Genomic DNA, 21,565 nt, shown 5'->3' with positions numbered 1-21,565 from the left:
GAGCAAAGACTAAGAAACACTTCCATCCATAGGCATCTCACTCATCGATGTCGACGTCAAAGTCCAAGATTAAGCAAAGGGACTGGTTTTTTTTGGGAAGGGGAGCGGAGTGCGGAAGATACTAATTGCACCACGCCCCCCATCCCCCCCCTGTGGAAAATCTGGAATTTTGTAAGAGTCGTGCTGCAGATCAAGGAGTGCCAATATGAGAATATAGTAGACAGTAATATGAAAAATATGCCATCGTCTTCATAACCACTAAGACATAAGCTAATAAGTGTATACTATATTCCTCACACCCAACAAGACCATCCTGCCCACACCAGCGACGTAAAACCTCTATTCAGCTCCCATCATACTTGATCAATGCAGAGAGAGCGTCAAGCCAGTACGAATTTCTCGGTTTCAAAGTGCACGCCTAACAAAAAGACGAAATTTACAAATTCCGCGGTAGAATCACATCCTCTGCATACACGGTGATATGTGTCAACGCATTTGCGATGTTGAGCTGTCGAGTACTTCATAATGGGATCTTGAAAAGAGAAAAAGTATCCATCATTATGTGAGGACTGGCGCCTATTGAGCTGAAGAAAGCGCGCTGGTTGCACCGTGTTTTAGCGTCCTCATCGTAATGAGGAAAACGAGGCCCCGAGGTATCGACTTCAGATAGTGTGGCAATGAAGAGCAGGCATAACCGTGCTTGAAAGTCTTGAAAGCGGAAAAAGGAGGATATGGGGAAGTGGAGAAGGAGGGTCTGTTGGGTGAAAATGTAATTCGTGTTAGATTGGATCAACTGGATGCAGACCGCTTGGTAGGCGGTGGCTTATTTGCATGGTGGCTGATGATCGGTCAGGGATGTCAGCCGAATGCTATGTATTGCGATTGATGATCGACAAATTGTCAAAGCTGGCGGTGGTATCTTTCGTCTCTTGAGTTACATCAAGTAGAAAGCTTCTTCATACGTTCCAAATTACTCAACAAGTCTGCTGCGAAATGAATATAACGACTTCTTCATGGGATTAGTGTCGACCTGTTCTCGTTAGCCATGTCCGAATCATCCTGGCACGCGATCTCTACGTACAAAGTTGCGTCCGCCATCTTCCATGACAAGATGACCCTCGTACTGCCATTGTGCTCGATCTGTTTGAGCCCAAAGTAAATAAGGCTCATCCACGAGATCCAGCACAAATGAGCTGATGGTTGAGTTACAGACAACTTCATTAACGACTTCCACCCAAAACCCCGACACCATTCTGCAGCGTCGAAAGGTGAGACTCTTCAGCGTCCCGGAATGATCTTTGACCAAATCAATCCAATCAGACTGGCGTGCATGTAGGCCTCCTAAGCTCATTGTTTGCAACTTTGCCCATGTTTGCCCTTTAGACTGATGGTAGAGAAGCCTCTTTATATCCAGACACTGATCATCATTGAATTGAGTCATGGTAACATCAAGAGTTAAATGTTGTAGGTCCTTGGCAGTAGCAAGGAGTTCTGCCAGATTAGACCATCGACTCTCAAACGGAACAAATGTTCGTTGCGCAGCCGGACGCATATGTTCGAAATTGAAGTCACGCAGAGCCATGTTCAATTCGATGTCAGTCAGGTTACGGAAGAGGTGTCGTCCAGCTTGCATTACTGCTTCTGTGGGCAGATCGAACATCTCTGATGAGAATTCGGTAGCGGGTTCTTTCTTCCACACGCTCTCAAGCACGCTCTCAACCTTCAACCGACGGATACTCGTCAAGTTGGACAGAAAAATGGCCTCCATCAGATACCGAAATGCGTGGTCCGGTGTAGTGTAGGCTCGACGTGAGTGTGCTGTTGGGTAGCAGATGAAGCCTACGGGAACAATATCGCGCATGTCCTTGCGCTCAGTTGAGAGAAGACGTGCATGTGGCGAGTACACAACTGAGGTGACGTTTGGCATGCTTTTCTGGCAGGTCAGTGTCAAAAAAGGTCGAAGAGTTGGCTGAACGTACCGATCCAAGCCACGTTTAAGGGTCTGCAACAACACGCCGCTGGCCTTGAGATCTTGCTGTTCCTGATAAAGCATTTGATATCTTTTCCATCTGCAGAAAACCCAGTCACCAATTTGGTTTTTGTGCGTAGCCTTCTGTGTATACTAACCTCGTTCTTCCGTACAGTGGGCTTGATGCATCAAGCTCAGGGAAGTTCATTTGGGCCCGGAAGTACAAGTCGGCGCATTTTGCGAAGTTCTCCACGAAAGACGATCCATCGAAGACGATCTCTTGTACACATTTTGAGTAGCTTGGATGGTTCGCGACGTTTTCGTAGGCACTGAGGCCTTGATATCGTGCGCATGCGACGATGCTTCGAAAAAGGGCTAATGATGAATTGTGCCCTAAAGCCCGCGTCGCTTGTCGTACAGCCTTTAGATCTGACAAATCAAGGTAGCTGAAAATATCAAGGTGCAGCTCAGCAGGGAGACAGTCAAAAGAAGCCATTGTAAAGGTCCAGATGAGAACTTCGAGACAACGAAAAGTATGTGTGGAGAAGTGCAGTTATCTGTGCCAGGATGAGAGATGAGAGAAAAGGCGCCAAGGCTGCAGTGCAACCTTTCCCAGATCTCCGGGGTTTCCAAGTGAGGCAAGACCGTCCAAGCACATGTGTGGGCGCACCTAGCCTTATGTACTGTGTGTAAGGTGCTGTCTTACATGGCATGCAAAATAGGTTGAGCTTGGACGACTGTCTGCAACGGACTGGCACTTTCTACGCACTCCAGATCTTAACGTCATGATGGATGATGGCAAGATCTTCAAGAGTACCGGTATGACAACGGACGCAAAGGTCACTAGTCTTCTGTGTAACCATCTCGAACCGCCATGTACAGAGCTACATGCATAAGATCTCGGTACTGTTCGAACGTTCCGAAGGTGGACGGATCTCAGCGACGAGTGTACAAGAGGACGTCATTCATGTGAGGCAATCGGAGAATGTAAATGGCAGGCGGAGTTTACTTGTTCCTCAGCTTATTGAGCGCTGCCATGACCGCTTCACTGACATGTTCGTCTGCTTGCTTCCTCTTCATTGCATGAGATGTTTCTGATTGGCTTTGCTTCGTGGTCGTCTGCTCTCTCTCGACGTGGCGTATCGCATCTTCGTCGTCTGCAGCCGCCTGAAGAGGGTTGACAGGATCTGCTGGCCGATGAGCAGGCCGCTTGTCTGCATCTGATGCGCTTGTATCCAAAGGGGTTGTCTGCATTTCCATAGCCAGTGGCACAGCCTCGCCCACTCTCCCATGTGCAGTGTCACTGGCGGTATCCCGTGGGGTAGGATCGCTCCCTTTTGCCATGGACTCGTTTCTCGACATGGTCGCCCGAGTGTCTTCCCGACTGAGGACTCGTCTCGCAGCCTTTTTGACTCTGAAGGGCTCCCTGACGGCGTTGTGCCAGCGCTGCACCTTCTTGTCACCCCATCCCGCGATCAAGCCAATCTCCTCCGGCGTAGCGTTGATGGCGGTGCGAATACTGCCAAAGTTGGAGACCAGGCCGACAGCGTCTGTTTTGTTGATGCTCCGTGGCGCGGTAATAAAGTCGACCATCTTCTCCGCGTAGCTGCCCGACTGGTGGGCGCGAATACTGGTGGGCGCAGCATTCTCGAAGATCTTGAACTGCTCGAGGTAGCGGCCCGCTTCATTTGCACTCCAACACAGCATGACGGTGACGTTGTTGACAATGGATGTCTTGGACAGTTCGCGCAATGGCTCCTCGTGGTTCTCAATGTCGACCATTGTCAGCAGGATGCGCAGCGAATACTGGCCCTTGAGGTCTCTGATGCGGTTGTAGATGTACTCTGGGTGCAGGCGGTGGTATTTGAGCGAGAGGAAGAGGGCACATGTGGTTGCGCCGACGACATAGTCGGCGGGGATGTCTGAGTATTCCCAGGCCACGGCACGCACATTGTTGAGGATTGGATTGCCCTTTTGGCGTGGCGAGACTAGGATGGAGCTCGGGCCTGAACGCGATGGGAGGGCCTGGGGTTTGGGTTGCTGGACCTTGGCCGCAGTGCTGACGACGGCTGGGGTTGTGGTGTTGGCCGGTGTGGTGTTGGCAGACGGGGCCATAGTAGTAGTAGTAGTAGTAGTAGTAGTGGTAGTGGTAGTAGTAGTGTTGGCAGTAGGGCGGGATGCGTTGGCGGACGCGTCGATGCCGGTAGCATGGCCAGGGCGTGCAGCAGCTCTACCGTCGTCCATGGCGAGAGCAAGAACAGTAGGTAGCAGTAGTGATAGCAGTGGCAGTCCAATGCAGTCGAATGCAGCCGCCGCTGCAACAGTCATGTGAGGCTGCGTGGGCGAGCAATGAGTCAGGAGATCACGACTCTATGGAAGAGCATGCATGGGTGGTGTAACTAGGCATTGGTGTGTAGTAGTAGGTACCGTACCCATAGAAACATACATACCTATCGCGAGTGAGTGGCCAACAAGAGGAACCGCGGTTGACCACATTGTCTGCAGGTGATTCATGACTCTCACGGGATCAAAGGGCGAAGGGGGTTCCATGTTGTCAAGGTTCCTTGGGCCTGGGTTCGGCAAAAACCCGCAGTCACGTGTCCGCTGTGTTGGTGCGCGAGACAAGGCTTGGTACAACTCGAACCCCCCAGCCCAAAGCCCGCTCGCTCTCTCTCTCTTGTACATCCACGGCAACACCCAGCACCCGTCACCCCCTCACGTCCACGCCGCCGTCGACACACACCAGAACTGGCCGGAATCACAGCAGTCGCACATCACGACCTTTGCACGCGAATGCGCATCCAGGACTAAAGCGCCTACCTTCGCCTGCGGTCCAGTCCGCCCGCGGGAGACGCCCCAGCGAACGCTTCCATCCCCTCTCAAGCACAACCCACCCGCTTGTCTTGCTGCACTCAGGCCTCTCTCCCTCTCTCTCTCTCTCTCACACACACACACACACACACACACACACACACACACACATACACACACACGCTTCGCCCCTCACTCCCTCACACACTCTCTCTCTTCCCCATACGGCGGCCTCTATGTCGGATCCCAGCGCAAAGCGGCAACGTCTGGACTCCACTGGACGATTCTCACCGGCCAGCCCGCCCTTTGACGTCGCAGCCTTGGCAAGCACCACCACAAAGACGCCCATCCACCCGCGCACACCCACCTCGCCGCCATACTCCTCGATGAATTCCCAGCACAATGGAGGTTTCGCCCAGGGCAGCACTGCGGCTCCCTCGCTCACGTCGCCCCACGCCGCGCTGCCCATGTCGCATTCCCTCTCCCAGTCGGCGACATCGGCTTCGACCCTTCCCCCATTCCCCACACCAGCCAGCACCACCGGCGTCATGTCGAGCGCAAACATCGACAGTGATGGCGATGCCATGATGGAAGACAGCACTGATGACGATGCATCGCGGATAGACACCCACAGACAGACCAACCACAACCGGCAACGCAACCCGATATACACCCCAGACGGACGAATCAAGGCGGCGCAAGGAATCTGCGGAAATAGGCTCTTCAAACTCAACGAAGGAAAAGTCGAACCCTCGCGGCCACACTGTTCACAGAACCTCCTCAAGCTCTATGGCCTCGAGCCGCTCGCCCGATCTGTTGCGCGGAATGACCCCATTACAGGAGAGAAGATTAACAAGCTTCGCAAATCCTACGAGGGACACATCAAGCAGATGCAGATAGCCGGTAAGCCCAAAGCGACCAAGATGGACAGGGTCTTCTTGGATCCACTGAGCATGGGCTGGGAGGATTGGCAGAATACAAAAGTGCAGGGGAAAGAGATAGCAAAAACGGGCTTGAATCACGATCAGACTGCACTGGCACCAGACTTTGCCAGCAAACTCGACGCCGCACTCGCGGGCATGTCCCCTGGACCGCTCCCCAACGCAGATGCCGCCAAATACAGAGCCTACATTGGCACAGACGACACTGTCAAAACAAAACCACAAGACGCACCACCACAACGCCCATTTACTTCATCCGCCCCTACACCCACCAACGGCGCTCAACAACAAAGAGGGCCGCACAGGCCAGAAAGAACGGGATCGAAACGGCAATACACCGACGCGGCATTCCAGGGCTATGGCGAAGGCTACGGCGATGCCGACTCAACAGGCGGGGAAGACAACGCACAAGGCAGCATGTCCAAGCGACGGAAGCTCTTCGAACGCACATCACATTCCGTCGAGGTGGGAGGAGCGCGACGATAACAATAACCTTGCCGCAGCAGATGCCATTCCACCACACATATCTTCCCGCACAGTCGACATTTAGAGCACCGGGTTTGGGTTGTCTCCACAACAACCAGGCGTTTTGAACACATGTAAAAGGAATCACGAAAGCGAGTTTGCAAAGTCCTACATACAGGACCCAGGGGAAACAAGGGATTCCACGCAGGGGGTCCGAGTGCACACACATACCTATACATGAAAAACGATTTTGCACTCGCGACATTACACCACCACCACCACCCATTCGAGTAGTGTGTGTGCGTCTGGGTTTTCCTTTTTGCGACATCGCAGCAGCATAATGCACGACACGGCGGACGGGCGCAGGACCAGAGTGTAATGAACGACTTCTCTTCCAACTTATTTTCTTTTCAAGGCTTTATATATATCCGAAAAAAATGCTCGGCGCGCGATTGGAGTCCATGATACAACTACGGCAACGGGAAAGGCGAGGGTGGGGTTCTGGGAAAAACGCTTTGTCTTTTTGATCTTGTTGGGGTTGCTGTCTTTTTTTTTCGGTTTGCTGCTGCTTTGTTTGCTCGGCTCGGGTGGTTGGGTCTGATTGGGCATTTTGTCCTGTCAAGTTGAGTTGTCGTTTTTTGTTTGTTTTGGCGGCCGCTGCTGGCTGTTGCGGTTGTTACTGCGAGCCGCGAGGCTGTTTTTACCGTTCACACGTGTGCATATTTGGGTGGGTTCAGATTCAAAATCCAATCCAGACCGAGAGATGCGATGCGATGCGATGCGATGCGATACGATGAGCCGAGCCGAGATGAGATGAGATGAGATGAGATGCGTCAACGACACCCTCGCTCACCCAAAACTCTTTTCCTCGCCCGTCCGCCTCCTTCTCTCCAACCCCGCTCCATCCCCACTACTTGCCCCCATTCATGATACCCTTGGGATTACCTTTGTCTGCAGCGCAAAATGTCGATTCTTCTTTTTCTTGGGGGTAGGGGGTATGGACCCTGCAGAATAGAAAAATTAAAAAATTATATCAAGAATTCTATGCACGGCATGTGATGCGGAAGAAAGGGGATTGAAAGTGATTTGATGACTTTTTGAAGTATAATGGAAACACAGTCCTATAACACATTTACACTCACATACACATACACACCACCATCCCCAATCTCCAAAAACACAATCACCCTCACAACTTCTCAAGCAAGTCCCCAACCACCCCCCTAACCTCACTCACACTAACATCCCTCTTGACCCCCAACCTGCGACACTGCACCTCGACCTCACCCCGCTCCCGCCATGCCCGCCCAACGACGACAACAACAGGATAGCCGATTAAATCAGCATCGCGCAGTTTCCAGCCCAGACTCTTGCCGGGCCGATCATCTAGGATTGTGTCGATAGGCTGGACAGTATCTGCATCTACAGCAGCAGCAGCAGCAGGAGCAGTAGCATCAGCATTATCAACACCGCCTGGAGCAGCACCATCCCTCCCCCCAAAAACCAACCCATCATACACCCTCCCTGCCACCTCGCCCTCCTCGCCCCCACCCCCCAAAACCACACACTCAAACGGCGCCATCACACGCGGCCAATTGAGGCCGCGCTCATCACACAGCAACCCGGCCACGGCGCCCACGATGCGCGAAAGCCCGATGCCGTGACAGCCCATGTGCATTGCGAGTTTTGCGGTGCCGTCGCGGGGGGCGAAGACGGCGGAGAGGGGGTCGGAGTAGCGGGTGCCGAGGTGGAAGGTGTGTGCGATTTCGATGGCGCGGTGGGGGTTTAGGGTGCCGGAGGGGCAGCGGGGGCAAGGGGCGTTGGGGGGGATGATGGTTAGGTCGATTTGTTGGTGTTGTTCTTGTTGTTGTTCTGGTGGGGAATGGGGCAGACGGATGTCGTAGAGGTTGAGGCTGGAGGTTGTTTTTGGGAGCAGGGAGTGTAGGGTGGATGGTTCGATGCCGGAGTCTAGGGTTAGAGATGTGGGGAGTGCGCGCTTTACGGCGTGGAGGTTGACGTGGGAGGAGATTTGGGTCCAGGGGAGGTGGTGGGAGGTTGGTGGGAGTCCGGAGGCGGGGCGTGGGATGTGGATGTTTATGGCAGTTGTGTGGTCTGTACTTATGCCTGTGAAGACTATGACTTCAGTGTTCTTGCTGCTGTCAGAGTCTGATGGCGGTGGCGGCGCTCTCTTCTCTACTAGCTCTTCGTTTGCGACGTAGGAGCAGGAATCGCAGGACCAGACGTTGTCTTCGCCTTTGGGGGAGATGAAGTGGTACTCGTGACTTAGTTTACCGCCCATGTTGCCCGAGTCGGCGTCGGCGACGAGATAGGGTATGCGGAGTTCGTCGAAGAGATTGTTGTATGCCTGGCGTACTTGCTCGTAAGTCTTTAGCGCTGCATTGGCATCGGTATCGAAGGTATAAAGATCCTTCATCATGAACTCTTTTGCGCGTAATAGACCTTGTCGTGGTCGTCGTTCATCACGATACTTCCTGCCAATCTGATACAATCGAAGTGGAAGATCTTTGTACGAGTGAACTGTGCTCGCTACGAGTGCCGTGATTTCTTCTTCATGCGTTGGGGACAGAAGGAACCCAGATTCTTTCCTGTCATTGATGCGCAAGAGTTCAGAATTTGCAGAGTAACGACCGGACTGGCGCCAGAGTGCCTCTGTGGTGATGAAGGAGAGGGAGACTTTGGAGGCAGAGATCGAAGACATGTGTTTGTCTATCAGAGCTTCGAGTTTGGACTGCACTCGTAGACCGAGGGGTAAAAGGTGGAAAACTCCAGAATGCGCCTAGGAGGGTAAGCACGGGCTGGTGGTAGTGGCATGGGGGTGGTTTACTTGACGGAGGAAGCCACCTCGGACGAGAAGAGCGTGAGAATCATCTGGTAAACTATTAGCAAGAGTGAAAGGTAGGTTCAGTTGAGATTGTTGTTACCTTGCTCTCCGTCTTGAGGTGATATGCCACCAGTTGGTGCCCAGAATTTAGAGAGACGATTCCTCGAATCAGTCTTGGGTTGAATTAGCTACGATTACCAGGTCAGTACTTCAAACTTGATTTCGTACTGTTATGCATCTTGAATATCGACTATTTGGGACTGGTGATGTCCAGCTCCGAGAGCGCAATGGGAGTGCACCTCGTCGTATATGCGCCGCCATTGGCGCTTTCGAACGATGAAGAAACCAATGCTAAGCATGCAATTCAAAGCCTAGACTATGTATTTTACCAGCGAAGCAATGATATTCGAAATGACTAATTCCGTGGGCAATGCGTTGAGCAATGTAGTCGAAGTGCAACCATCTATGAAGTTCGAGCACGGACCACCATGTCTATCGAGACTTTTGACGAAATATTTCCAGACAGCCCGCCTCATCTCCCAGTTGCGGCACATCACATCCCAAGTAAGTCTTTTGACACTATTAATCTTGATTGTATGCAATCACCCCAAACAGTTATTGACAGTATATAGAATGCCACCACGGATACGCATACGGCCACGCGCACTGTGCGCCTACACCTCCCACCCTACCACCACCCTTCACATCCCAGTATCCGCCATAGCAACATACGCCTCAGTCGCTACATCCCCCGCGTCTACCTCTTCGCATACCTTCACCGCCTCCTCGCCAATCCTACGCTACCCACCCACGCAGCCACCCTCCCACAAGCCCCCGGAGGTCCGCAAGACCCAACTGCACCGCCAATACCAATCGCTGCTCAAATCCTCCCCCCTCCTCCTCATCTTCCAACACAACAACATCAAAGCCGTAGAATGGATGAGCATCCGCCGCGAACTCGCCCACGCCCTGCAAAAACTCGACGTCCAGCGCGCAAAAGAAGGACACAACGAACCCCTCGGCTCGGAAGTTAAACTGCAAGTCCTCCAAACCAACATCTTCGCCAGCGCCCTCCGCGTCGTCGAATTCTTCCACCCGGAAGAAGAAGCACAAGCAGCAGGACAAGGCAAAGAAAGCCATGCCACAGACCCCCGCACAAATTCCAGCGCGCATTCCCCCGAACCACGCTTCACCCACGGCCTCTCCACCTACGCCCACCAAGTCGCCAGCCAGAAGAAACGCAAACTCGAACTGGACCCCCTACTCTCGGGCCCCCTCGCCGTCGTCGCCTTCCCCGTCGTCGCACCCGCCTACCTCAAAACCGTACTCTCCCTCCTCGCCCCCTCGAAACCAGACTTCCCCGCCCCGAGCAGAAAATCCGCCCCAGACTACTACGAACCCGCCGTCCAGACCGGCCTGCAGAAACTCATGCTCCTCGGCGCCCGCGTCGAGGGCAAGGTATTTGATGTCGAGGGCGCCAAGTGGGTTGGTGGAATTCCTGGCGGTATTGACGGGTTGCGTGCGCAGTTGGTGCATATGCTGCAGGGTGTTGGGGGTAGCTTAGTCGGCGCGCTCGAGGGCGCGGGACGGAGTTTGTATTTTACGGTTGAGGGGAGGAGAATGGATTTGGAGGACAAGGAAAAGGGGTCTGGATCTGTGGGTCAAGGAGAAGACGGCAAGGCGTAGAACCCGGCGGACCTGGACTTGTGCTATAAATCCGTGTATATTTATTTTTCTACATCAAGGAATTTTCGCTGAATCTGCGTATCGCCCTTGTCAGGACTTGTGCATTGTGCATTGCGAGACTGCTTTACGTGTGCATCTATCTTTTTTGGTTTTGGCAAGACAGTGTGTACAGTTAAAAATTTGATGATTTGTGGCGATTAATGACTACGTCTGTTGATACAATCATGATGTGGTATTTTCATATGCGTTTGAATCCCCGTCTCCATCTCTGTCTCCATCTCCGTCTGCTGAGAAGTCGATATGAAGGAGAGTAGCTCTCAGACTACTATGAGGTTGTTTACTACACTGCCCTATGCTATGCTATACTAGAGCGAAGTATACCAAACTACATTGTTATACACATCCCGACACCATATAATACATGTTTTTTTTTCTTTCTAAAAACGGCTTCAATCATCTCATCCCTCCCCTCTCCCTTTCAATCAGCCTGCATTCTACCAAACCCGCTCCCAACCCCACTCTTTCCCTCCACCGTATACCACACCCAACGCTCCTCCCAAAAACTCCCAACGGCCCAATGCTACATACGATAGTAGCAGATTCCCCCACCGTTCGAGCCGAGTCTGCAGAACATCCGAATTACCGCTCCAGCACTTCCGAATCCCGCGCTGGCTTGTGCGCCTTGTCGTCTGTCTCTCTCTTATCCATCTGGGCTGCTTTGGCACCCAGGGCTTCCATGGCAGCCAGTATCTCTTCTGCCTTTGCAGCTTCGTTCGGGGCCGGCTTTGTTTCCAGCTTGCGGTAGCGTTCTCGGCGGCGTCGCATGATTCTGCGTAACTTGCGTTTCAGCGCCATCCTCTCCTCCTCCTCCTCTTCATCGTCTGCTGCTTTTACGTCCTCGGTGTCGACCTGGGCTGCTCTAGCTCCCTTGGCTTCAATGGTAGCCAGTATCTCTTCTGTCTTGGCTACTTCATCCGTGGCCTGCTTCGTTCTCAGCTTGCTGCTGCATTTTTGGCGGTGCCGCGCTATCTTGCGTAGCTGATGCTTCAGCTCCTTTTCCTCCTTGTCATCATCGTCTACTGCCTTTTCGTCTTCGGTTTCCTTCTCCGCTGTCTTTTCGTCCTTGGTCTCCTTCTCTTTCTCCACAACTTTCATTATAGTCCGTAAGTCCGCCTCGACTGCTTCCCAGTCTTCCCAAAGCCTGATGGCAGGGGAGGATTTTGGTGATGGGTATGGTGATGGTGTGAAGGCGGTTGAGGTCGGTAACCATTTGGTTGAGGTTGGTGGTATGAATGGAGTGAAGCGTGACAACGATTCCCTAGTCAAGTTTGGTGGTATATATGTAGTCAAGGATGACATGGACTCGTTGTTGTGCGTTGGTGGAATGTATGTAATAGTGCTGATGATGTTGGATGCGACCGCGGGATCGGTTGTAGCTTTGCCTGTCTCGAAGCCAGACATAGAGCCATCGTCTTCTGCTTTACACACCAAATTTGCAGACTGTAACATCGAAAAAGAGCCATTGCTTTCTGACTCAAGTGTTCCCTTGTTGGCCGCACTGGGCTGCACATCCTGCACAGGTGCAGGATTCGTGGCTTTGCCCAATTCTGTGCTCCCGGTCTTGGGTTCAACAGCTTGCTTTGTTGCTCCCGTCTCGACTACCGCAGTATGGCTGTCTGTAGCTGTATGTGGGATTTGTGCGGCAGGAAGGTTGGTCTTCTGTTGAGTCGTGTCTGGGAATACTTGCTTGCCTCCAGCCACGTTATCCAAGAACATGTCCATCTCGGATTCAGGATAGGTGTGTACAGCTTTTGGGGTCGACGAAGATAGACTACGGTCTGATTCTTCGAGTTCCTTTTGAAATTTGCTCTTTAAAGCAGTGGTGTCTCTCGCATGGAGTTTCTGACTCTCTTCGCATTTACTGGAAGCTTGTTCAGCGGCCCGCGCCATCTCGTCTGCCTCTTTTCGCATGCGCGCTTTCCTTTTCCTTGAAGCAAATTTCGACTCGGGCGACCACTCTTCCTCTTCAGCGTTTGCTTGCTTGATCGCTCCCTGCCCCTGATGTTCAGCTGCTGCTTCCGGAGTATCAGGAGGCCGATCATGGACTGAAGAAGCCTTTGTTGTTTCGGGAAGGCTGTCCAAAGTTTGCGCTTGATCTTTTGACCCTGCATTCGTGTCATTAACATATTGTTCTCCCGTCGGCCCGCCTACAACAGATGCATTCGCCTGCTCTGATGGTATAATAGCGTGTGCTGCTTGGGGGTTCTCTTTCCCTTTCTTAGTATGCTGTCGTGTACTCTTCGTCTTCTGCACTGCTGCCTCTTTCTTCTCCGCGGCAGCGCGCAGTTGCGCGCCATAAATGGCAAATAAAGAATCGCGGTCACCATTAGACGCCTGCTTCGTTTTTTTCGAAGCCTTTCGCGTTTTTTTCCAAGCCTTCCGAGCCTTCCCCCATGCTATTCCTCTCTCCGCGTCCGTCAGATTAGATGGCATGTCCGTCAGAAATTGCTCTACCTCTCGTTTCCGGTCGTTGGTTCTCTCTTGCAGGCTGGGCTCTTTGGGCCTGTCTTTCTTTGGCGCTTCTCTAACAACTTCACACTCTAGTTGACTCTGAGTCACCTGTTGTAATACAGTAGCCGTGAGTTGCGGCGGCGGCGCCGATGGAGGTTCGTTCAGGTCCGTTTGATTCGGAAACGTTGGTGGCAGGCGATCTCCCTGCGTACGTTGTGGGTCTAATTGCTTTCCCTTCAGTGTGGCAGACAGTTGCCTGGCTATCTGCTTTTCCGCATTGGCAATGGCTTCATTCTCGAAAACTTCTGCCGCTCGAGACAAGCTTTGGGGTTCTGCATGGCTCTGTTCGGAGTCTTTTTTGTAGCGATCCATCGTTCGCTCACGCTTGCCCTTTTGACGGCGCAATGCGGCACGAGTTATCTCCCGCTTTTGGAATTTAAAGCGTGCAATGTCCTGTTTGAGTTCCTTTTTCTCTTGGGCGCGTGCTAATTCTGAGTCTACGGTCTGTAAGAACTCATGGTTGTCAATTCCAAGGTGCTTGAGAACTTCCTTTACGGCTGGAACATTATGGCCCGAGTCCACGTAAATGGCACCAATGATGGCTTCAAATGCCTCGGCCACGTGGCTGTTCGCTGGCACTGCTAGCTCATGTTGTAACAATATATCTTGATGCAGCTTCATCGCACGTCCTGTGACGTTAAGCGCCGCTCGTGTCTCTATGAAACTGTTCATAACACTATAGTTGCCTGCGTCACACATAATTAGCCCCTCCCTCACCAACTCTAGGGACAGACACACCTGTTGAATGTCCACTGTGAAACCATATTTCACAAAGAGCCAGGCCAAGGACACGGTCCCCCAGAAGAGCGAGACGATTGTTACGGTCAATTTCAACGACCACGCCTTTGTAGTACAATGGCCAATTCTTCCCGGTGTTCTTCAAGGCTTCTATACATAGGAATTTGTTCTTGAAGTTGTAGCCGGTGCGTGCTTCGATGTGACCGACCCTTACAGCGGCATGTAAGAGGTCATGATGATATAAAGGAGGCGGAGAGATCCATTGCAGTCGTTTTGTGTACAAATCGAGGTAGATCCGATCCTTCCTTTCGAATAAATCCGGCAAACGACATGCAGGTCCGAAGTGCTGGCGCGTATGACCTTGAGTCCAGGGAAAAAGACTTCCAAATTGATTCCAGATACCCAATGGATTTCTGGAGGTTGAGGCAGTATTCCTTGATGCCTGAGGTGCTATTTGACCTGTCGCCTTTCGCCCTTGCCTTGGAAGATGGCCTAGACGTTTTGACTGACCAAAGGCCAACGTCTTCATTCGATAACTCAAACGCGCCCAAAAATTTCCCCACGTGAACTTCTTGCTCTTTCGCATGGCGGAATGAGCGCCGTGAAACACAATGTTTCAGCTTGTGAAAACATTCTATGGCTCGTTAATAATTTGGCCACAAAGTTTGAAATCGCCAAATAGATTGTGAAAACGAACCGATTCTAAATCAATTGGTTGACAGCGGATCTCGCAAGCCCAGCTCTAGTAATTTTGGCTGCATGCTGCGGTCAACAAAGTACCATTGACGAACGTGAGTGCATGGATATGGAGATTTTTTGATGGCGTTCCTCATCTAAAAGTTACCGCAAGTTAGTGTCCTCGCACGGACCTTTTCAGCCTGCCATCTACACACCTGTGGACATGCCGCGCGGTCACGTTATCGTCATGCAACGGTACAAGTCTGGAAACCTATACTCTTGATTTACATTCATCATTTTCATTACTTCTAGCATGATGAAAAAGGTTTTGTCAAAGTGATTAAATCTTATAATTCTTGCACACTCGCTAGTGTACAAGCGTGTCAAAATCTACTCGAGGATAACAGGCATGTCCAACGAATCCCTCCATGCATAGCTCCCCAGTCATGAATCTTTGTCTAGCCATAAGCCATAAGCATCCCAATCTACTCCCGCACCTATGATACAAACCACGTACTTAACCAGAGAATTCCTTGATGTCGGTGGTCTTGCCTGGGATGAGAGCCAAGGGGACGATACCTGAGACGTGCATCTCGGGTCCATATACGTGCATGTCAAGCCCAAGCTCCTGGCCAACACCCTTGATGTTCTTGAGACCCTCTTGGTAATTGGGACCAGCACGACGGATCCAGATTTGGACCTTATGTTCGATCAGTTGGGGCGCGACTTCCCTCAGGGCACGGATGACGCCCTTGAATGTGGAGGCAACATTGGTGAAGTTGGCGATACCACCACCAATGAACAGAACCTTGCCCTCTGGGTGCTGAGGAGCACGGAGCATAAGGTCGAGGACGGTGCGGGCGTAGTGAAAGGTCTGAGTCTCGGTGGGTGCACCAGAGTATTCGCCATAATTGGCCAGCTCGCTGGCAAATCCAGCAGACGCGATGGCATCAGCATAGACAACGGAGGCACCACCACCAGCGACAAGGGTCCAGACACGGCCGACAGAGTTGAGGATAGTCAGCTTCAGAGAAGCACCAGTCTTCGCATCCATCTCAGCGATGTACGCCTCTTCCTTGCTCATCTCGCGACCAAACGGAGCAGGGAACTCTAGTGGTGGGCCAACATCGACAGTAGTCTTGGCCTCTTTTTGGGGAGCAGCTGGTATTCCGAGAGCCGTTACACTGCGAGCAATAGCCCACTTGGCACCACACTCAAACTCGGCAGTTTGGTCAATCTTGGCAGCAAGATCGAGGAAGTGAACTTCAGCAGAAGTGCCCTCAGCATTGGGGATGACGACAAGAGGGTTGATCTCGAGGTAGCTTGACAGTATATTAGTATTGCTGGAAGGTGGAGAGGTGGAGTACTCACGTGAATTGGCAGTCGACATAGACAGCGTACAACCGGGAGATGAAGTCGACAAGAACATTGTGTACACCGCTGGGCACCTTCTTCAAGAGGGTGGAAGCGATCTCCTCGTTCGAGGGATAGTCCTTGAGGTCGACCGGGATAAGGAGCTTCTCAGCCTTCTCGTCCACATCGCCAACATCGACACCACCCTCGTGGGTGAAGAGGATCCAATCGCCCTGGAGCGCAAGCGTCAGCCATGATGGTCACATGATTGCTGCATGCATTCATGCGGTAACCGAAGCGTGCCGTTCGGTAGAGCCGCAACACCAGGCCCAGGAAATTAGGACAGCCAATGCACATGGTAGTGCGCTGAAGGAGTGCGCCATTGACATGTGAAAGTGGACGTGCACAGGACATAAGTGTAGGTGCTCTGCAGAAGTGGGTCGGGATTGTCTCCCTTCGTCCGGCCGAGTGTCCAACAAAACCAGGCAGTGCCGCCCGTGTGTCTGTCTAAGCCAGCTTTCCGCTCCCAACCTGTGCACGCGTCGCCGCCAGAATGCAGGCGACCATGTGGTTCGCAGAACGGCCTAGTGGCTATTGCAGACGCACGCCTTGAACCAAGACGCAACAACACAACGACAAAGCGACGCAGACACGAAATTCAACGAAAGAGATGGCGTTTCACGTACCTCTCGCACCGAGTTGATGTTGATGTAGTACTCGGTATCCTGGGGATGGGGAACAAAGGGCTCGACCAGGAATTGCCTCAGTACACCATCGACCGTCTCGACACGCTGCGGCTTTCCTGCCCTCTCTGCAATCCACGCCTTGGCCTCGGCCCACGTCTTGTTGAGGGCCAGGAGGCCGCTCTTGCCTCGCCTCTTGATCAGTTGATCTGGCTTTGCGACGAACTTGGAGCCAGGCGTCAATAGCCATGGGTACGTGGCCTCGGCCTGATCGAGCACACCCTGCACATCCGCATCGGCTGCGAAGTACAGCGACGCGAGCTTGCTGGGAGGATTGTGTGTTGCCGAGGCAGGCAGAGGAGTGGGCTTGATGACTGGTGCGCGAGTGAGGTGGTAGTTGAGGATGGCCTTGCCGTCGGCCTCGAGGATGGACTTGGCAGACATTGTGGGCGGCGGTCAAACTGGAAGGGTGTGAGTCTTGCTTTGTGGAGGCGAGTACTTGGGTGAGCGCGTGGGAGTGCAATGGGCGAGGAAGAGATATGACAGGCAGGACAGAACAGGACAGAGCAGTGAGCAAGAAAGAGCAAGGGCGGCGCAGAAGAATTTTGCAGCGTACTGTTCCGACGATGATGTCCGGCAATAGGCGTGTGGGACAATGCGTGCAATGTCCGGGCAGAAAGACAGCCGTGTATTCGTGGTCGTGTTCGTGAGGGATGGTAGTGGTGGGTGGGAGGGGTGGGAGGGGGGAAAGGGTGGGGAGGGCCGAGACAAGACGAAAGACAGAGGGTGCAAAATGCTGCGATGGCGAGGGATGGCTACAACCACGTACCTATAGCTGAAGAAGATGGAGGAGGGGGAGGGATTGTACGCGATCGACAACAAGAATCAATTGGAATGAGGGCGGAGAGGGACAGCAATGGGCACTGGTCAGGCTCAGACGGGGTTCTGGTTTGGAGGGGGGAAGCTTTTGGGGTGCACGGCGGTGTGATTGTGTTTTTTTGCCTGTTGAGCTGGGAGTCTGCGGCTTGACCTGCAGGGCTAACGCATCGGGCCCCACCCTTGGCCCAACCAGAAACAGCAGCCACCACCAGCCCCGGGGTCCAACCGCTGGCCGCTTCTTTTTTTTTTTGTTCGCTATCCAGTCCGCAGTGTGGCCCTCGCCTCGAGCCAGCCACTTCTCCCCCGAGTCCCGAACCGAAGAAACGAAGGAGGAACGGAGACCACCAAACAGGAAGGAAACCAAAGAGAGAAAAACAAACAGGCAGGGCAACATCAACACGCCGGACATTCGAGCGAGAACATCGGCGAGGCAGGTGAGGCGAAGGAAGGGTGCGAGGTAGTATGAGGTGAGACTCCAAAAAGAGAGCCCCTCGGAGTACCGAAAGCCTACAGTGCCTACTACCTACTATTGTGGGATGTGCCTCTCTGTCCGCCGAACGGTAATCATCACATTCTGTGTGTGTGTGTGTGTGCGTGTGCGATGTGTGCAATGTCCGTCGCTCGCCTCTCCTCGCCGTGTCCGTCGCCCGCACTCCGGTGCAAGGCGCTGTGGCATGTTGACAGCAAAAGACGGCTCTCAAGACGTCTCCGTCCAGTCCAGTCCTGTGTTGTCTTGTCAGTCTTGGTCGTTCTTGTCCTGTCCTGTCCTGTCCTGACTCTTGGGGAGCCGTGGATCCTTGCCCCGTCGCCTCTCACCGCCCGGCAGGCTCATTGGCCTAGCGCCTAAGCCCAACAACGCAAGACCAGGGACTCAACACATACCGCCCCAAGATTCAACACACAACTTGCGCCCATTGCTGCTTCCTCTTCGTTCGTCTCTCGCAACCTTCTCCCCTTCCATCCAAGTCCAATTGCTCTTGCCCGTCTAGTCGGCATTGCACTGTCATAAGGTAAGTGCAGCCCCCTTTCCCCTCGTGCGCCTGCCTCGCCCGCGCCTGCAACCGCTTCGCACTTTCCCTCCCCTCCATCCCACCTTCCCGCCGCCGTCCCGCGTGCCTGCCCCCCTTCCATTATTATTTTTTCGGCAGCCCGCCAGCTCTCACGCCAGTTGCTGCCACCACCACCATCACCACCACCACCTGCGCCCGTCCTTGCGAGCTACAACTGACCGCCCTGCCCTCATAGTCCCTCCATATACAACCATTCTCCAGCTTCTCATCAGTCAATTGCCCTCCTCCCCGCCCACACGATGCCCTCTGCAGCGCCCGTCAGCGGCACCACGCCCAGCCAGGCGGCCACGTCAGGGGACAGCCTCTCTGCCAACGACAACATCCGTCGTTTCGCAGCCCCCAGCCGGCCCATGAGCCCGCCCGCTGCTCACACGCTCTTCCATCCCAAGACACGATGCTTTGTCTAGTAAGAGCCCACCGGTGCACTCTGCACCCTGAAAGCAAAAGGGAGGGATAAGGACCAGAGTGCTAACAGGATGCCCACAGCGGACTGCAGCCCCGTGCTGTGCAAGGCATGCTCGACTTCGACTTCATCTGCAAGCGCAAGCAGCCCTCGGTTGCGGGTATCATCTACACATTCGGCGGCCAATTCGTCAGCAAAATGTGGGTGCCCAGCCAGCAACATCCAGCTTTGATGACGGCACTAACACCCTCTCAAGGTACTGGGGAACCAGCGAAACCCTGCTGCCCGTGTACCAGACTGTCGAGAAGGCTGTTGCCAAGCACGCCGATGTCGACACTGTGGTCAACTTCGCCTCGTCTCGCTCCGTGTTCCAGTCGACCATGGAGCTGATGGAATTCCCCCAAATCAAGTGCATCGCCATCATTGCCGAAGGTGTTCCTGAGCGAGTAAGTCGACTGGCACTGTGGCCTAGTCATGCTGGATTCTGACTGCTCTAGCGCGCACGCGAGATCCTGCACGTCGCCCAGAAGAAGGGCGTCACCATCATTGGCCCCGCCACGGTCGGTGGCATCAAGCCCGGCGCGTTCAAGATTGGCAACACGGGTGGTATGATGGACAACATTGTCGCCTCCAAGCTCTACCGTCCTGGTTCCGTCTCGTACGTTTCCAAGTCGGGAGGCATGTCCAACGAGCTCAACAACATCATCGCAAATACGACAGACGGTGTGCTTGAGGGTGTGGCCATTGGTGGTGACAGATACCCCGGTACCACATTCATTGACCACGTACTCCGCTACCAGGCCGATCCCGACTGCAAGTGCATTGTCTTGCTCGGTGAGGTGGGCGGTGTGGAGGAATACCGTGTCATCGAAGCCGTCAAGTCCGGCCAAGTCACAAAGCCAATCGTGGCATGGGCTATTGGTACCGTCGCTGGTATGCTCAAGACTGAAGTGCAGTTTGGACACGCTGGTTCATTTGCCAACTCCCAGCTCGAGACGGCTGCGACCAAGAACAAGACCATGAGGGAAGCCGGCATCTACGTGCCAGAAACCTTTGAGGACATGCCTGGCACGCTTGCCCAAGTATACCAGAAGCTTGTTGCGGATGGCACCATCAAGCCCAAGCCCGAACCCGTTGTGCCCAAGATCCCAATTGATTACTCGTGGGCCCAGGAACTTGGTCTTATCCGCAAGCCTGCTGCCTTCATCTCGACGATTTCCGATGACCGTGGTCAGGAGCTTCTGTACGCTGGCATGCCCATCTCTGATGTATTCAAAGAGGAGATCGGTATTGGTGGTGTCATGTCGCTGCTTTGGTTCCGCCGCCGTCTGCCCAACTACGCCAGTCGCTTCCTCGAGATGGTCCTCATGCTGACTGCCGATCACGGTCCAGCTGTGTCGGGTGCCATGAACACGATCATCACCACCCGTGCCGGCAAGGATCTCATCAGTGCGCTCGTCTCTGGTCTCCTGACTATTGGCTCGCGCTTTGGTGGAGCTCTTGACGGTGCTGCTGAAGAGTTCAGCAAGGCGTTTGACAAGGGTCTTAGCCCTCGTGACTTCGTCGACACCATGCGCAAGGAGAACAAGTTGAGTAAGTGGTGCGAATGCACTTGGATAAATGCTTTTTCTAACATGCTATAGTCCCCGGTATCGGCCATAGGATCAAGTCCCGCAACAACCCCGATCTTCGTGTCGAGCTTGTCAAAGAATACGTCAAGAAGAACTTCCCCAGCACAAAGCTGCTCGATTACGCTCTTGCCGTCGAGTCAGTCACAACATCGAAGAAGGACAACCTCATTCTCAACGTTGATGGCTGCATTGCGGTCTGCTTCGTGGACCTTGTCCGCAACGGCGGTGCCTTTACACCAGAAGAGGCCGAGGACTACCTCAAGATGGGTGTTCTCAATGGTCTCTTTGTGCTCGGCCGAAGCATTGGTCTGATTGCCCACTTCCTCGACCAGAAGAGGCTGAGGACTGGTCTCTACAGGCATCCATGGGACGACATTACCTACCTTCTGCCCACCCTACAGGCTGGTGGTGCCGAGGGTCGTGTTGAGGTCAGCTTGTAGATGACGATTGAACAAAAAGGGAATGAATAGGGATGATGGGATACGATTTGTCGTCGATTGATGAAATAGACTTTGAAACAAGGCGTTTTGAGCCTGGTAGACAAAGTCCTTGCACTGATTGCAGGGCTATTGTAGCAATATCCGCCGTATAGGTGGAGAATTATAGTATTTTAATGTTACATGAATCACTTGATGTCTTGAAGTGTTTTGATCTTTCAGGTCTGGTGATGACTGTCTGGCTGTGTTGAGTCGTTGCAAACAAAGAGAAGCTCTGTTTGAGTGGGGGACGGGGATCGGTGGGTGACTGGGTGACTCGATGAATTTCCCGAGTGAGAAAGGTGAAGGACTTGCATAATGACTAGGAAGAAAATACGAGACATGCGGATGCAACGGGGGTAAAGGAAC

General features: G+C 53.2%; 8 protein-coding genes across 8 annotated transcripts; 3 read left to right on the top strand and 5 right to left on the bottom strand.

The window, feature by feature from the left end:
- Positions 1–122: 122 nt before the first annotated feature.
- On the bottom strand, positions 123–2,465 carry IAQ61_005803 (uncharacterized protein; the record flags this gene model as incomplete). The annotated part of the gene is made up of 4 exons (XM_003836157.2): positions 123–1,030; positions 1,082–1,928; positions 1,980–2,069; positions 2,128–2,465. 4 exons carry the CDS (start codon positions 2,463–2,465, stop codon positions 971–973), a joined length of 1,335 nt encoding a protein of 444 aa, XP_003836205.2. The 3' UTR covers positions 123–970.
- A 509-nt stretch (positions 2,466–2,974) lies between these two features.
- IAQ61_005802 (uncharacterized protein) lies at positions 2,975–4,213 on the bottom strand (the record flags this gene model as incomplete). Its single annotated transcript, XM_066096942.1, has 1 exon — positions 2,975–4,213. One exon carries the CDS (start codon positions 4,211–4,213, stop codon positions 2,975–2,977), a length of 1,239 nt encoding a protein of 412 aa, XP_065952934.1.
- An 803-nt stretch (positions 4,214–5,016) lies between these two features.
- IAQ61_005801 (uncharacterized protein) lies at positions 5,017–6,207 on the top strand (the record flags this gene model as incomplete). The annotated part of the gene is made up of 1 exon (XM_003836159.1): positions 5,017–6,207. The coding sequence occupies one exon, from the start codon at positions 5,017–5,019 to the stop codon at positions 6,205–6,207; it is 1,191 nt and encodes a 396-aa protein (XP_003836207.1).
- A 1,168-nt stretch (positions 6,208–7,375) lies between these two features.
- Positions 7,376–9,349, bottom strand: IAQ61_005800 (uncharacterized protein; the record flags this gene model as incomplete). The annotated part of the gene is made up of 4 exons (XM_066096941.1): positions 7,376–8,983; positions 9,032–9,075; positions 9,129–9,201; positions 9,257–9,349. The coding sequence occupies 4 exons, from the start codon at positions 9,347–9,349 to the stop codon at positions 7,376–7,378; spliced, it is 1,818 nt and encodes a 605-aa protein (XP_065952933.1).
- A 78-nt stretch (positions 9,350–9,427) lies between these two features.
- Positions 9,428–10,714, top strand: IAQ61_005799 (uncharacterized protein; the record flags this gene model as incomplete). Its single annotated transcript, XM_066096940.1, has 3 exons — positions 9,428–9,498; positions 9,551–9,592; positions 9,661–10,714. The coding sequence occupies 3 exons, from the start codon at positions 9,428–9,430 to the stop codon at positions 10,712–10,714; spliced, it is 1,167 nt and encodes a 388-aa protein (XP_065952932.1).
- Positions 10,715–11,238: 524 nt separating this feature from the next.
- Positions 11,239–14,818, bottom strand: IAQ61_005798 (uncharacterized protein). Its single transcript, XM_003836163.2, has 3 exons — positions 14,721–14,818; positions 14,024–14,657; positions 11,239–13,971 (listed from the first exon to the last, which is right to left on the bottom strand). The coding sequence occupies exons 2-3, from the start codon at positions 14,607–14,609 to the stop codon at positions 11,354–11,356; spliced, it is 3,204 nt and encodes a 1,067-aa protein (XP_003836211.1). The 5' UTR covers positions 14,610–14,657; positions 14,721–14,818; the 3' UTR covers positions 11,239–11,353.
- A 400-nt stretch (positions 14,819–15,218) lies between these two features.
- IAQ61_005797 (uncharacterized protein) lies at positions 15,219–17,181 on the bottom strand (the record flags this gene model as incomplete). The annotated part of the gene is made up of 3 exons (XM_003836164.1): positions 15,219–16,023; positions 16,073–16,287; positions 16,741–17,181. The coding sequence occupies 3 exons, from the start codon at positions 17,179–17,181 to the stop codon at positions 15,219–15,221; spliced, it is 1,461 nt and encodes a 486-aa protein (XP_003836212.1).
- A 1,045-nt stretch (positions 17,182–18,226) lies between these two features.
- Positions 18,227–21,160, top strand: IAQ61_005796 (uncharacterized protein; the record flags this gene model as incomplete). Its single annotated transcript, XM_003836166.2, has 8 exons — positions 18,227–18,351; positions 18,404–18,550; positions 18,606–18,626; positions 18,862–19,092; positions 19,173–19,289; positions 19,346–19,535; positions 19,587–20,682; positions 20,733–21,160. The coding sequence occupies 8 exons, from the start codon at positions 18,227–18,229 to the stop codon at positions 21,158–21,160; spliced, it is 2,355 nt and encodes a 784-aa protein (XP_003836214.2).
- Between the last annotated feature and the right edge of the window lie 405 nt (positions 21,161–21,565).

Source organism: Plenodomus lingam (assembly GCF_022343315.1).
Source record: "Plenodomus lingam strain CAN1 chromosome Unknown contig_23, whole genome shotgun sequence".
NCBI classification, from domain to species: domain Eukaryota; kingdom Fungi; phylum Ascomycota; class Dothideomycetes; order Pleosporales; family Leptosphaeriaceae; genus Plenodomus; species Plenodomus lingam.
The sequence above is the reverse complement of the archived record's forward strand: the minus strand, read 5'-3'. Positions and strand labels throughout refer to the sequence as shown.

What these genes read in the sequence shown, in the direction of transcription:
- IAQ61_005798 (XM_003836163.2), bottom strand. Translation starts at nt 14,609, where the DNA reads ATGCGAAAGAGCAAGAAGTTCACGTGGGGAAATTTTTGGGCGCGTTTG. An exon ending in TCACAGTGGACATTCAACAG is followed by an intron (nt 13,972 to 14,023) that starts GTGTGTCTGTCC and finishes TGTGTGACGCAG; the next exon opens with GCAACTATAGTGTTATGAAC.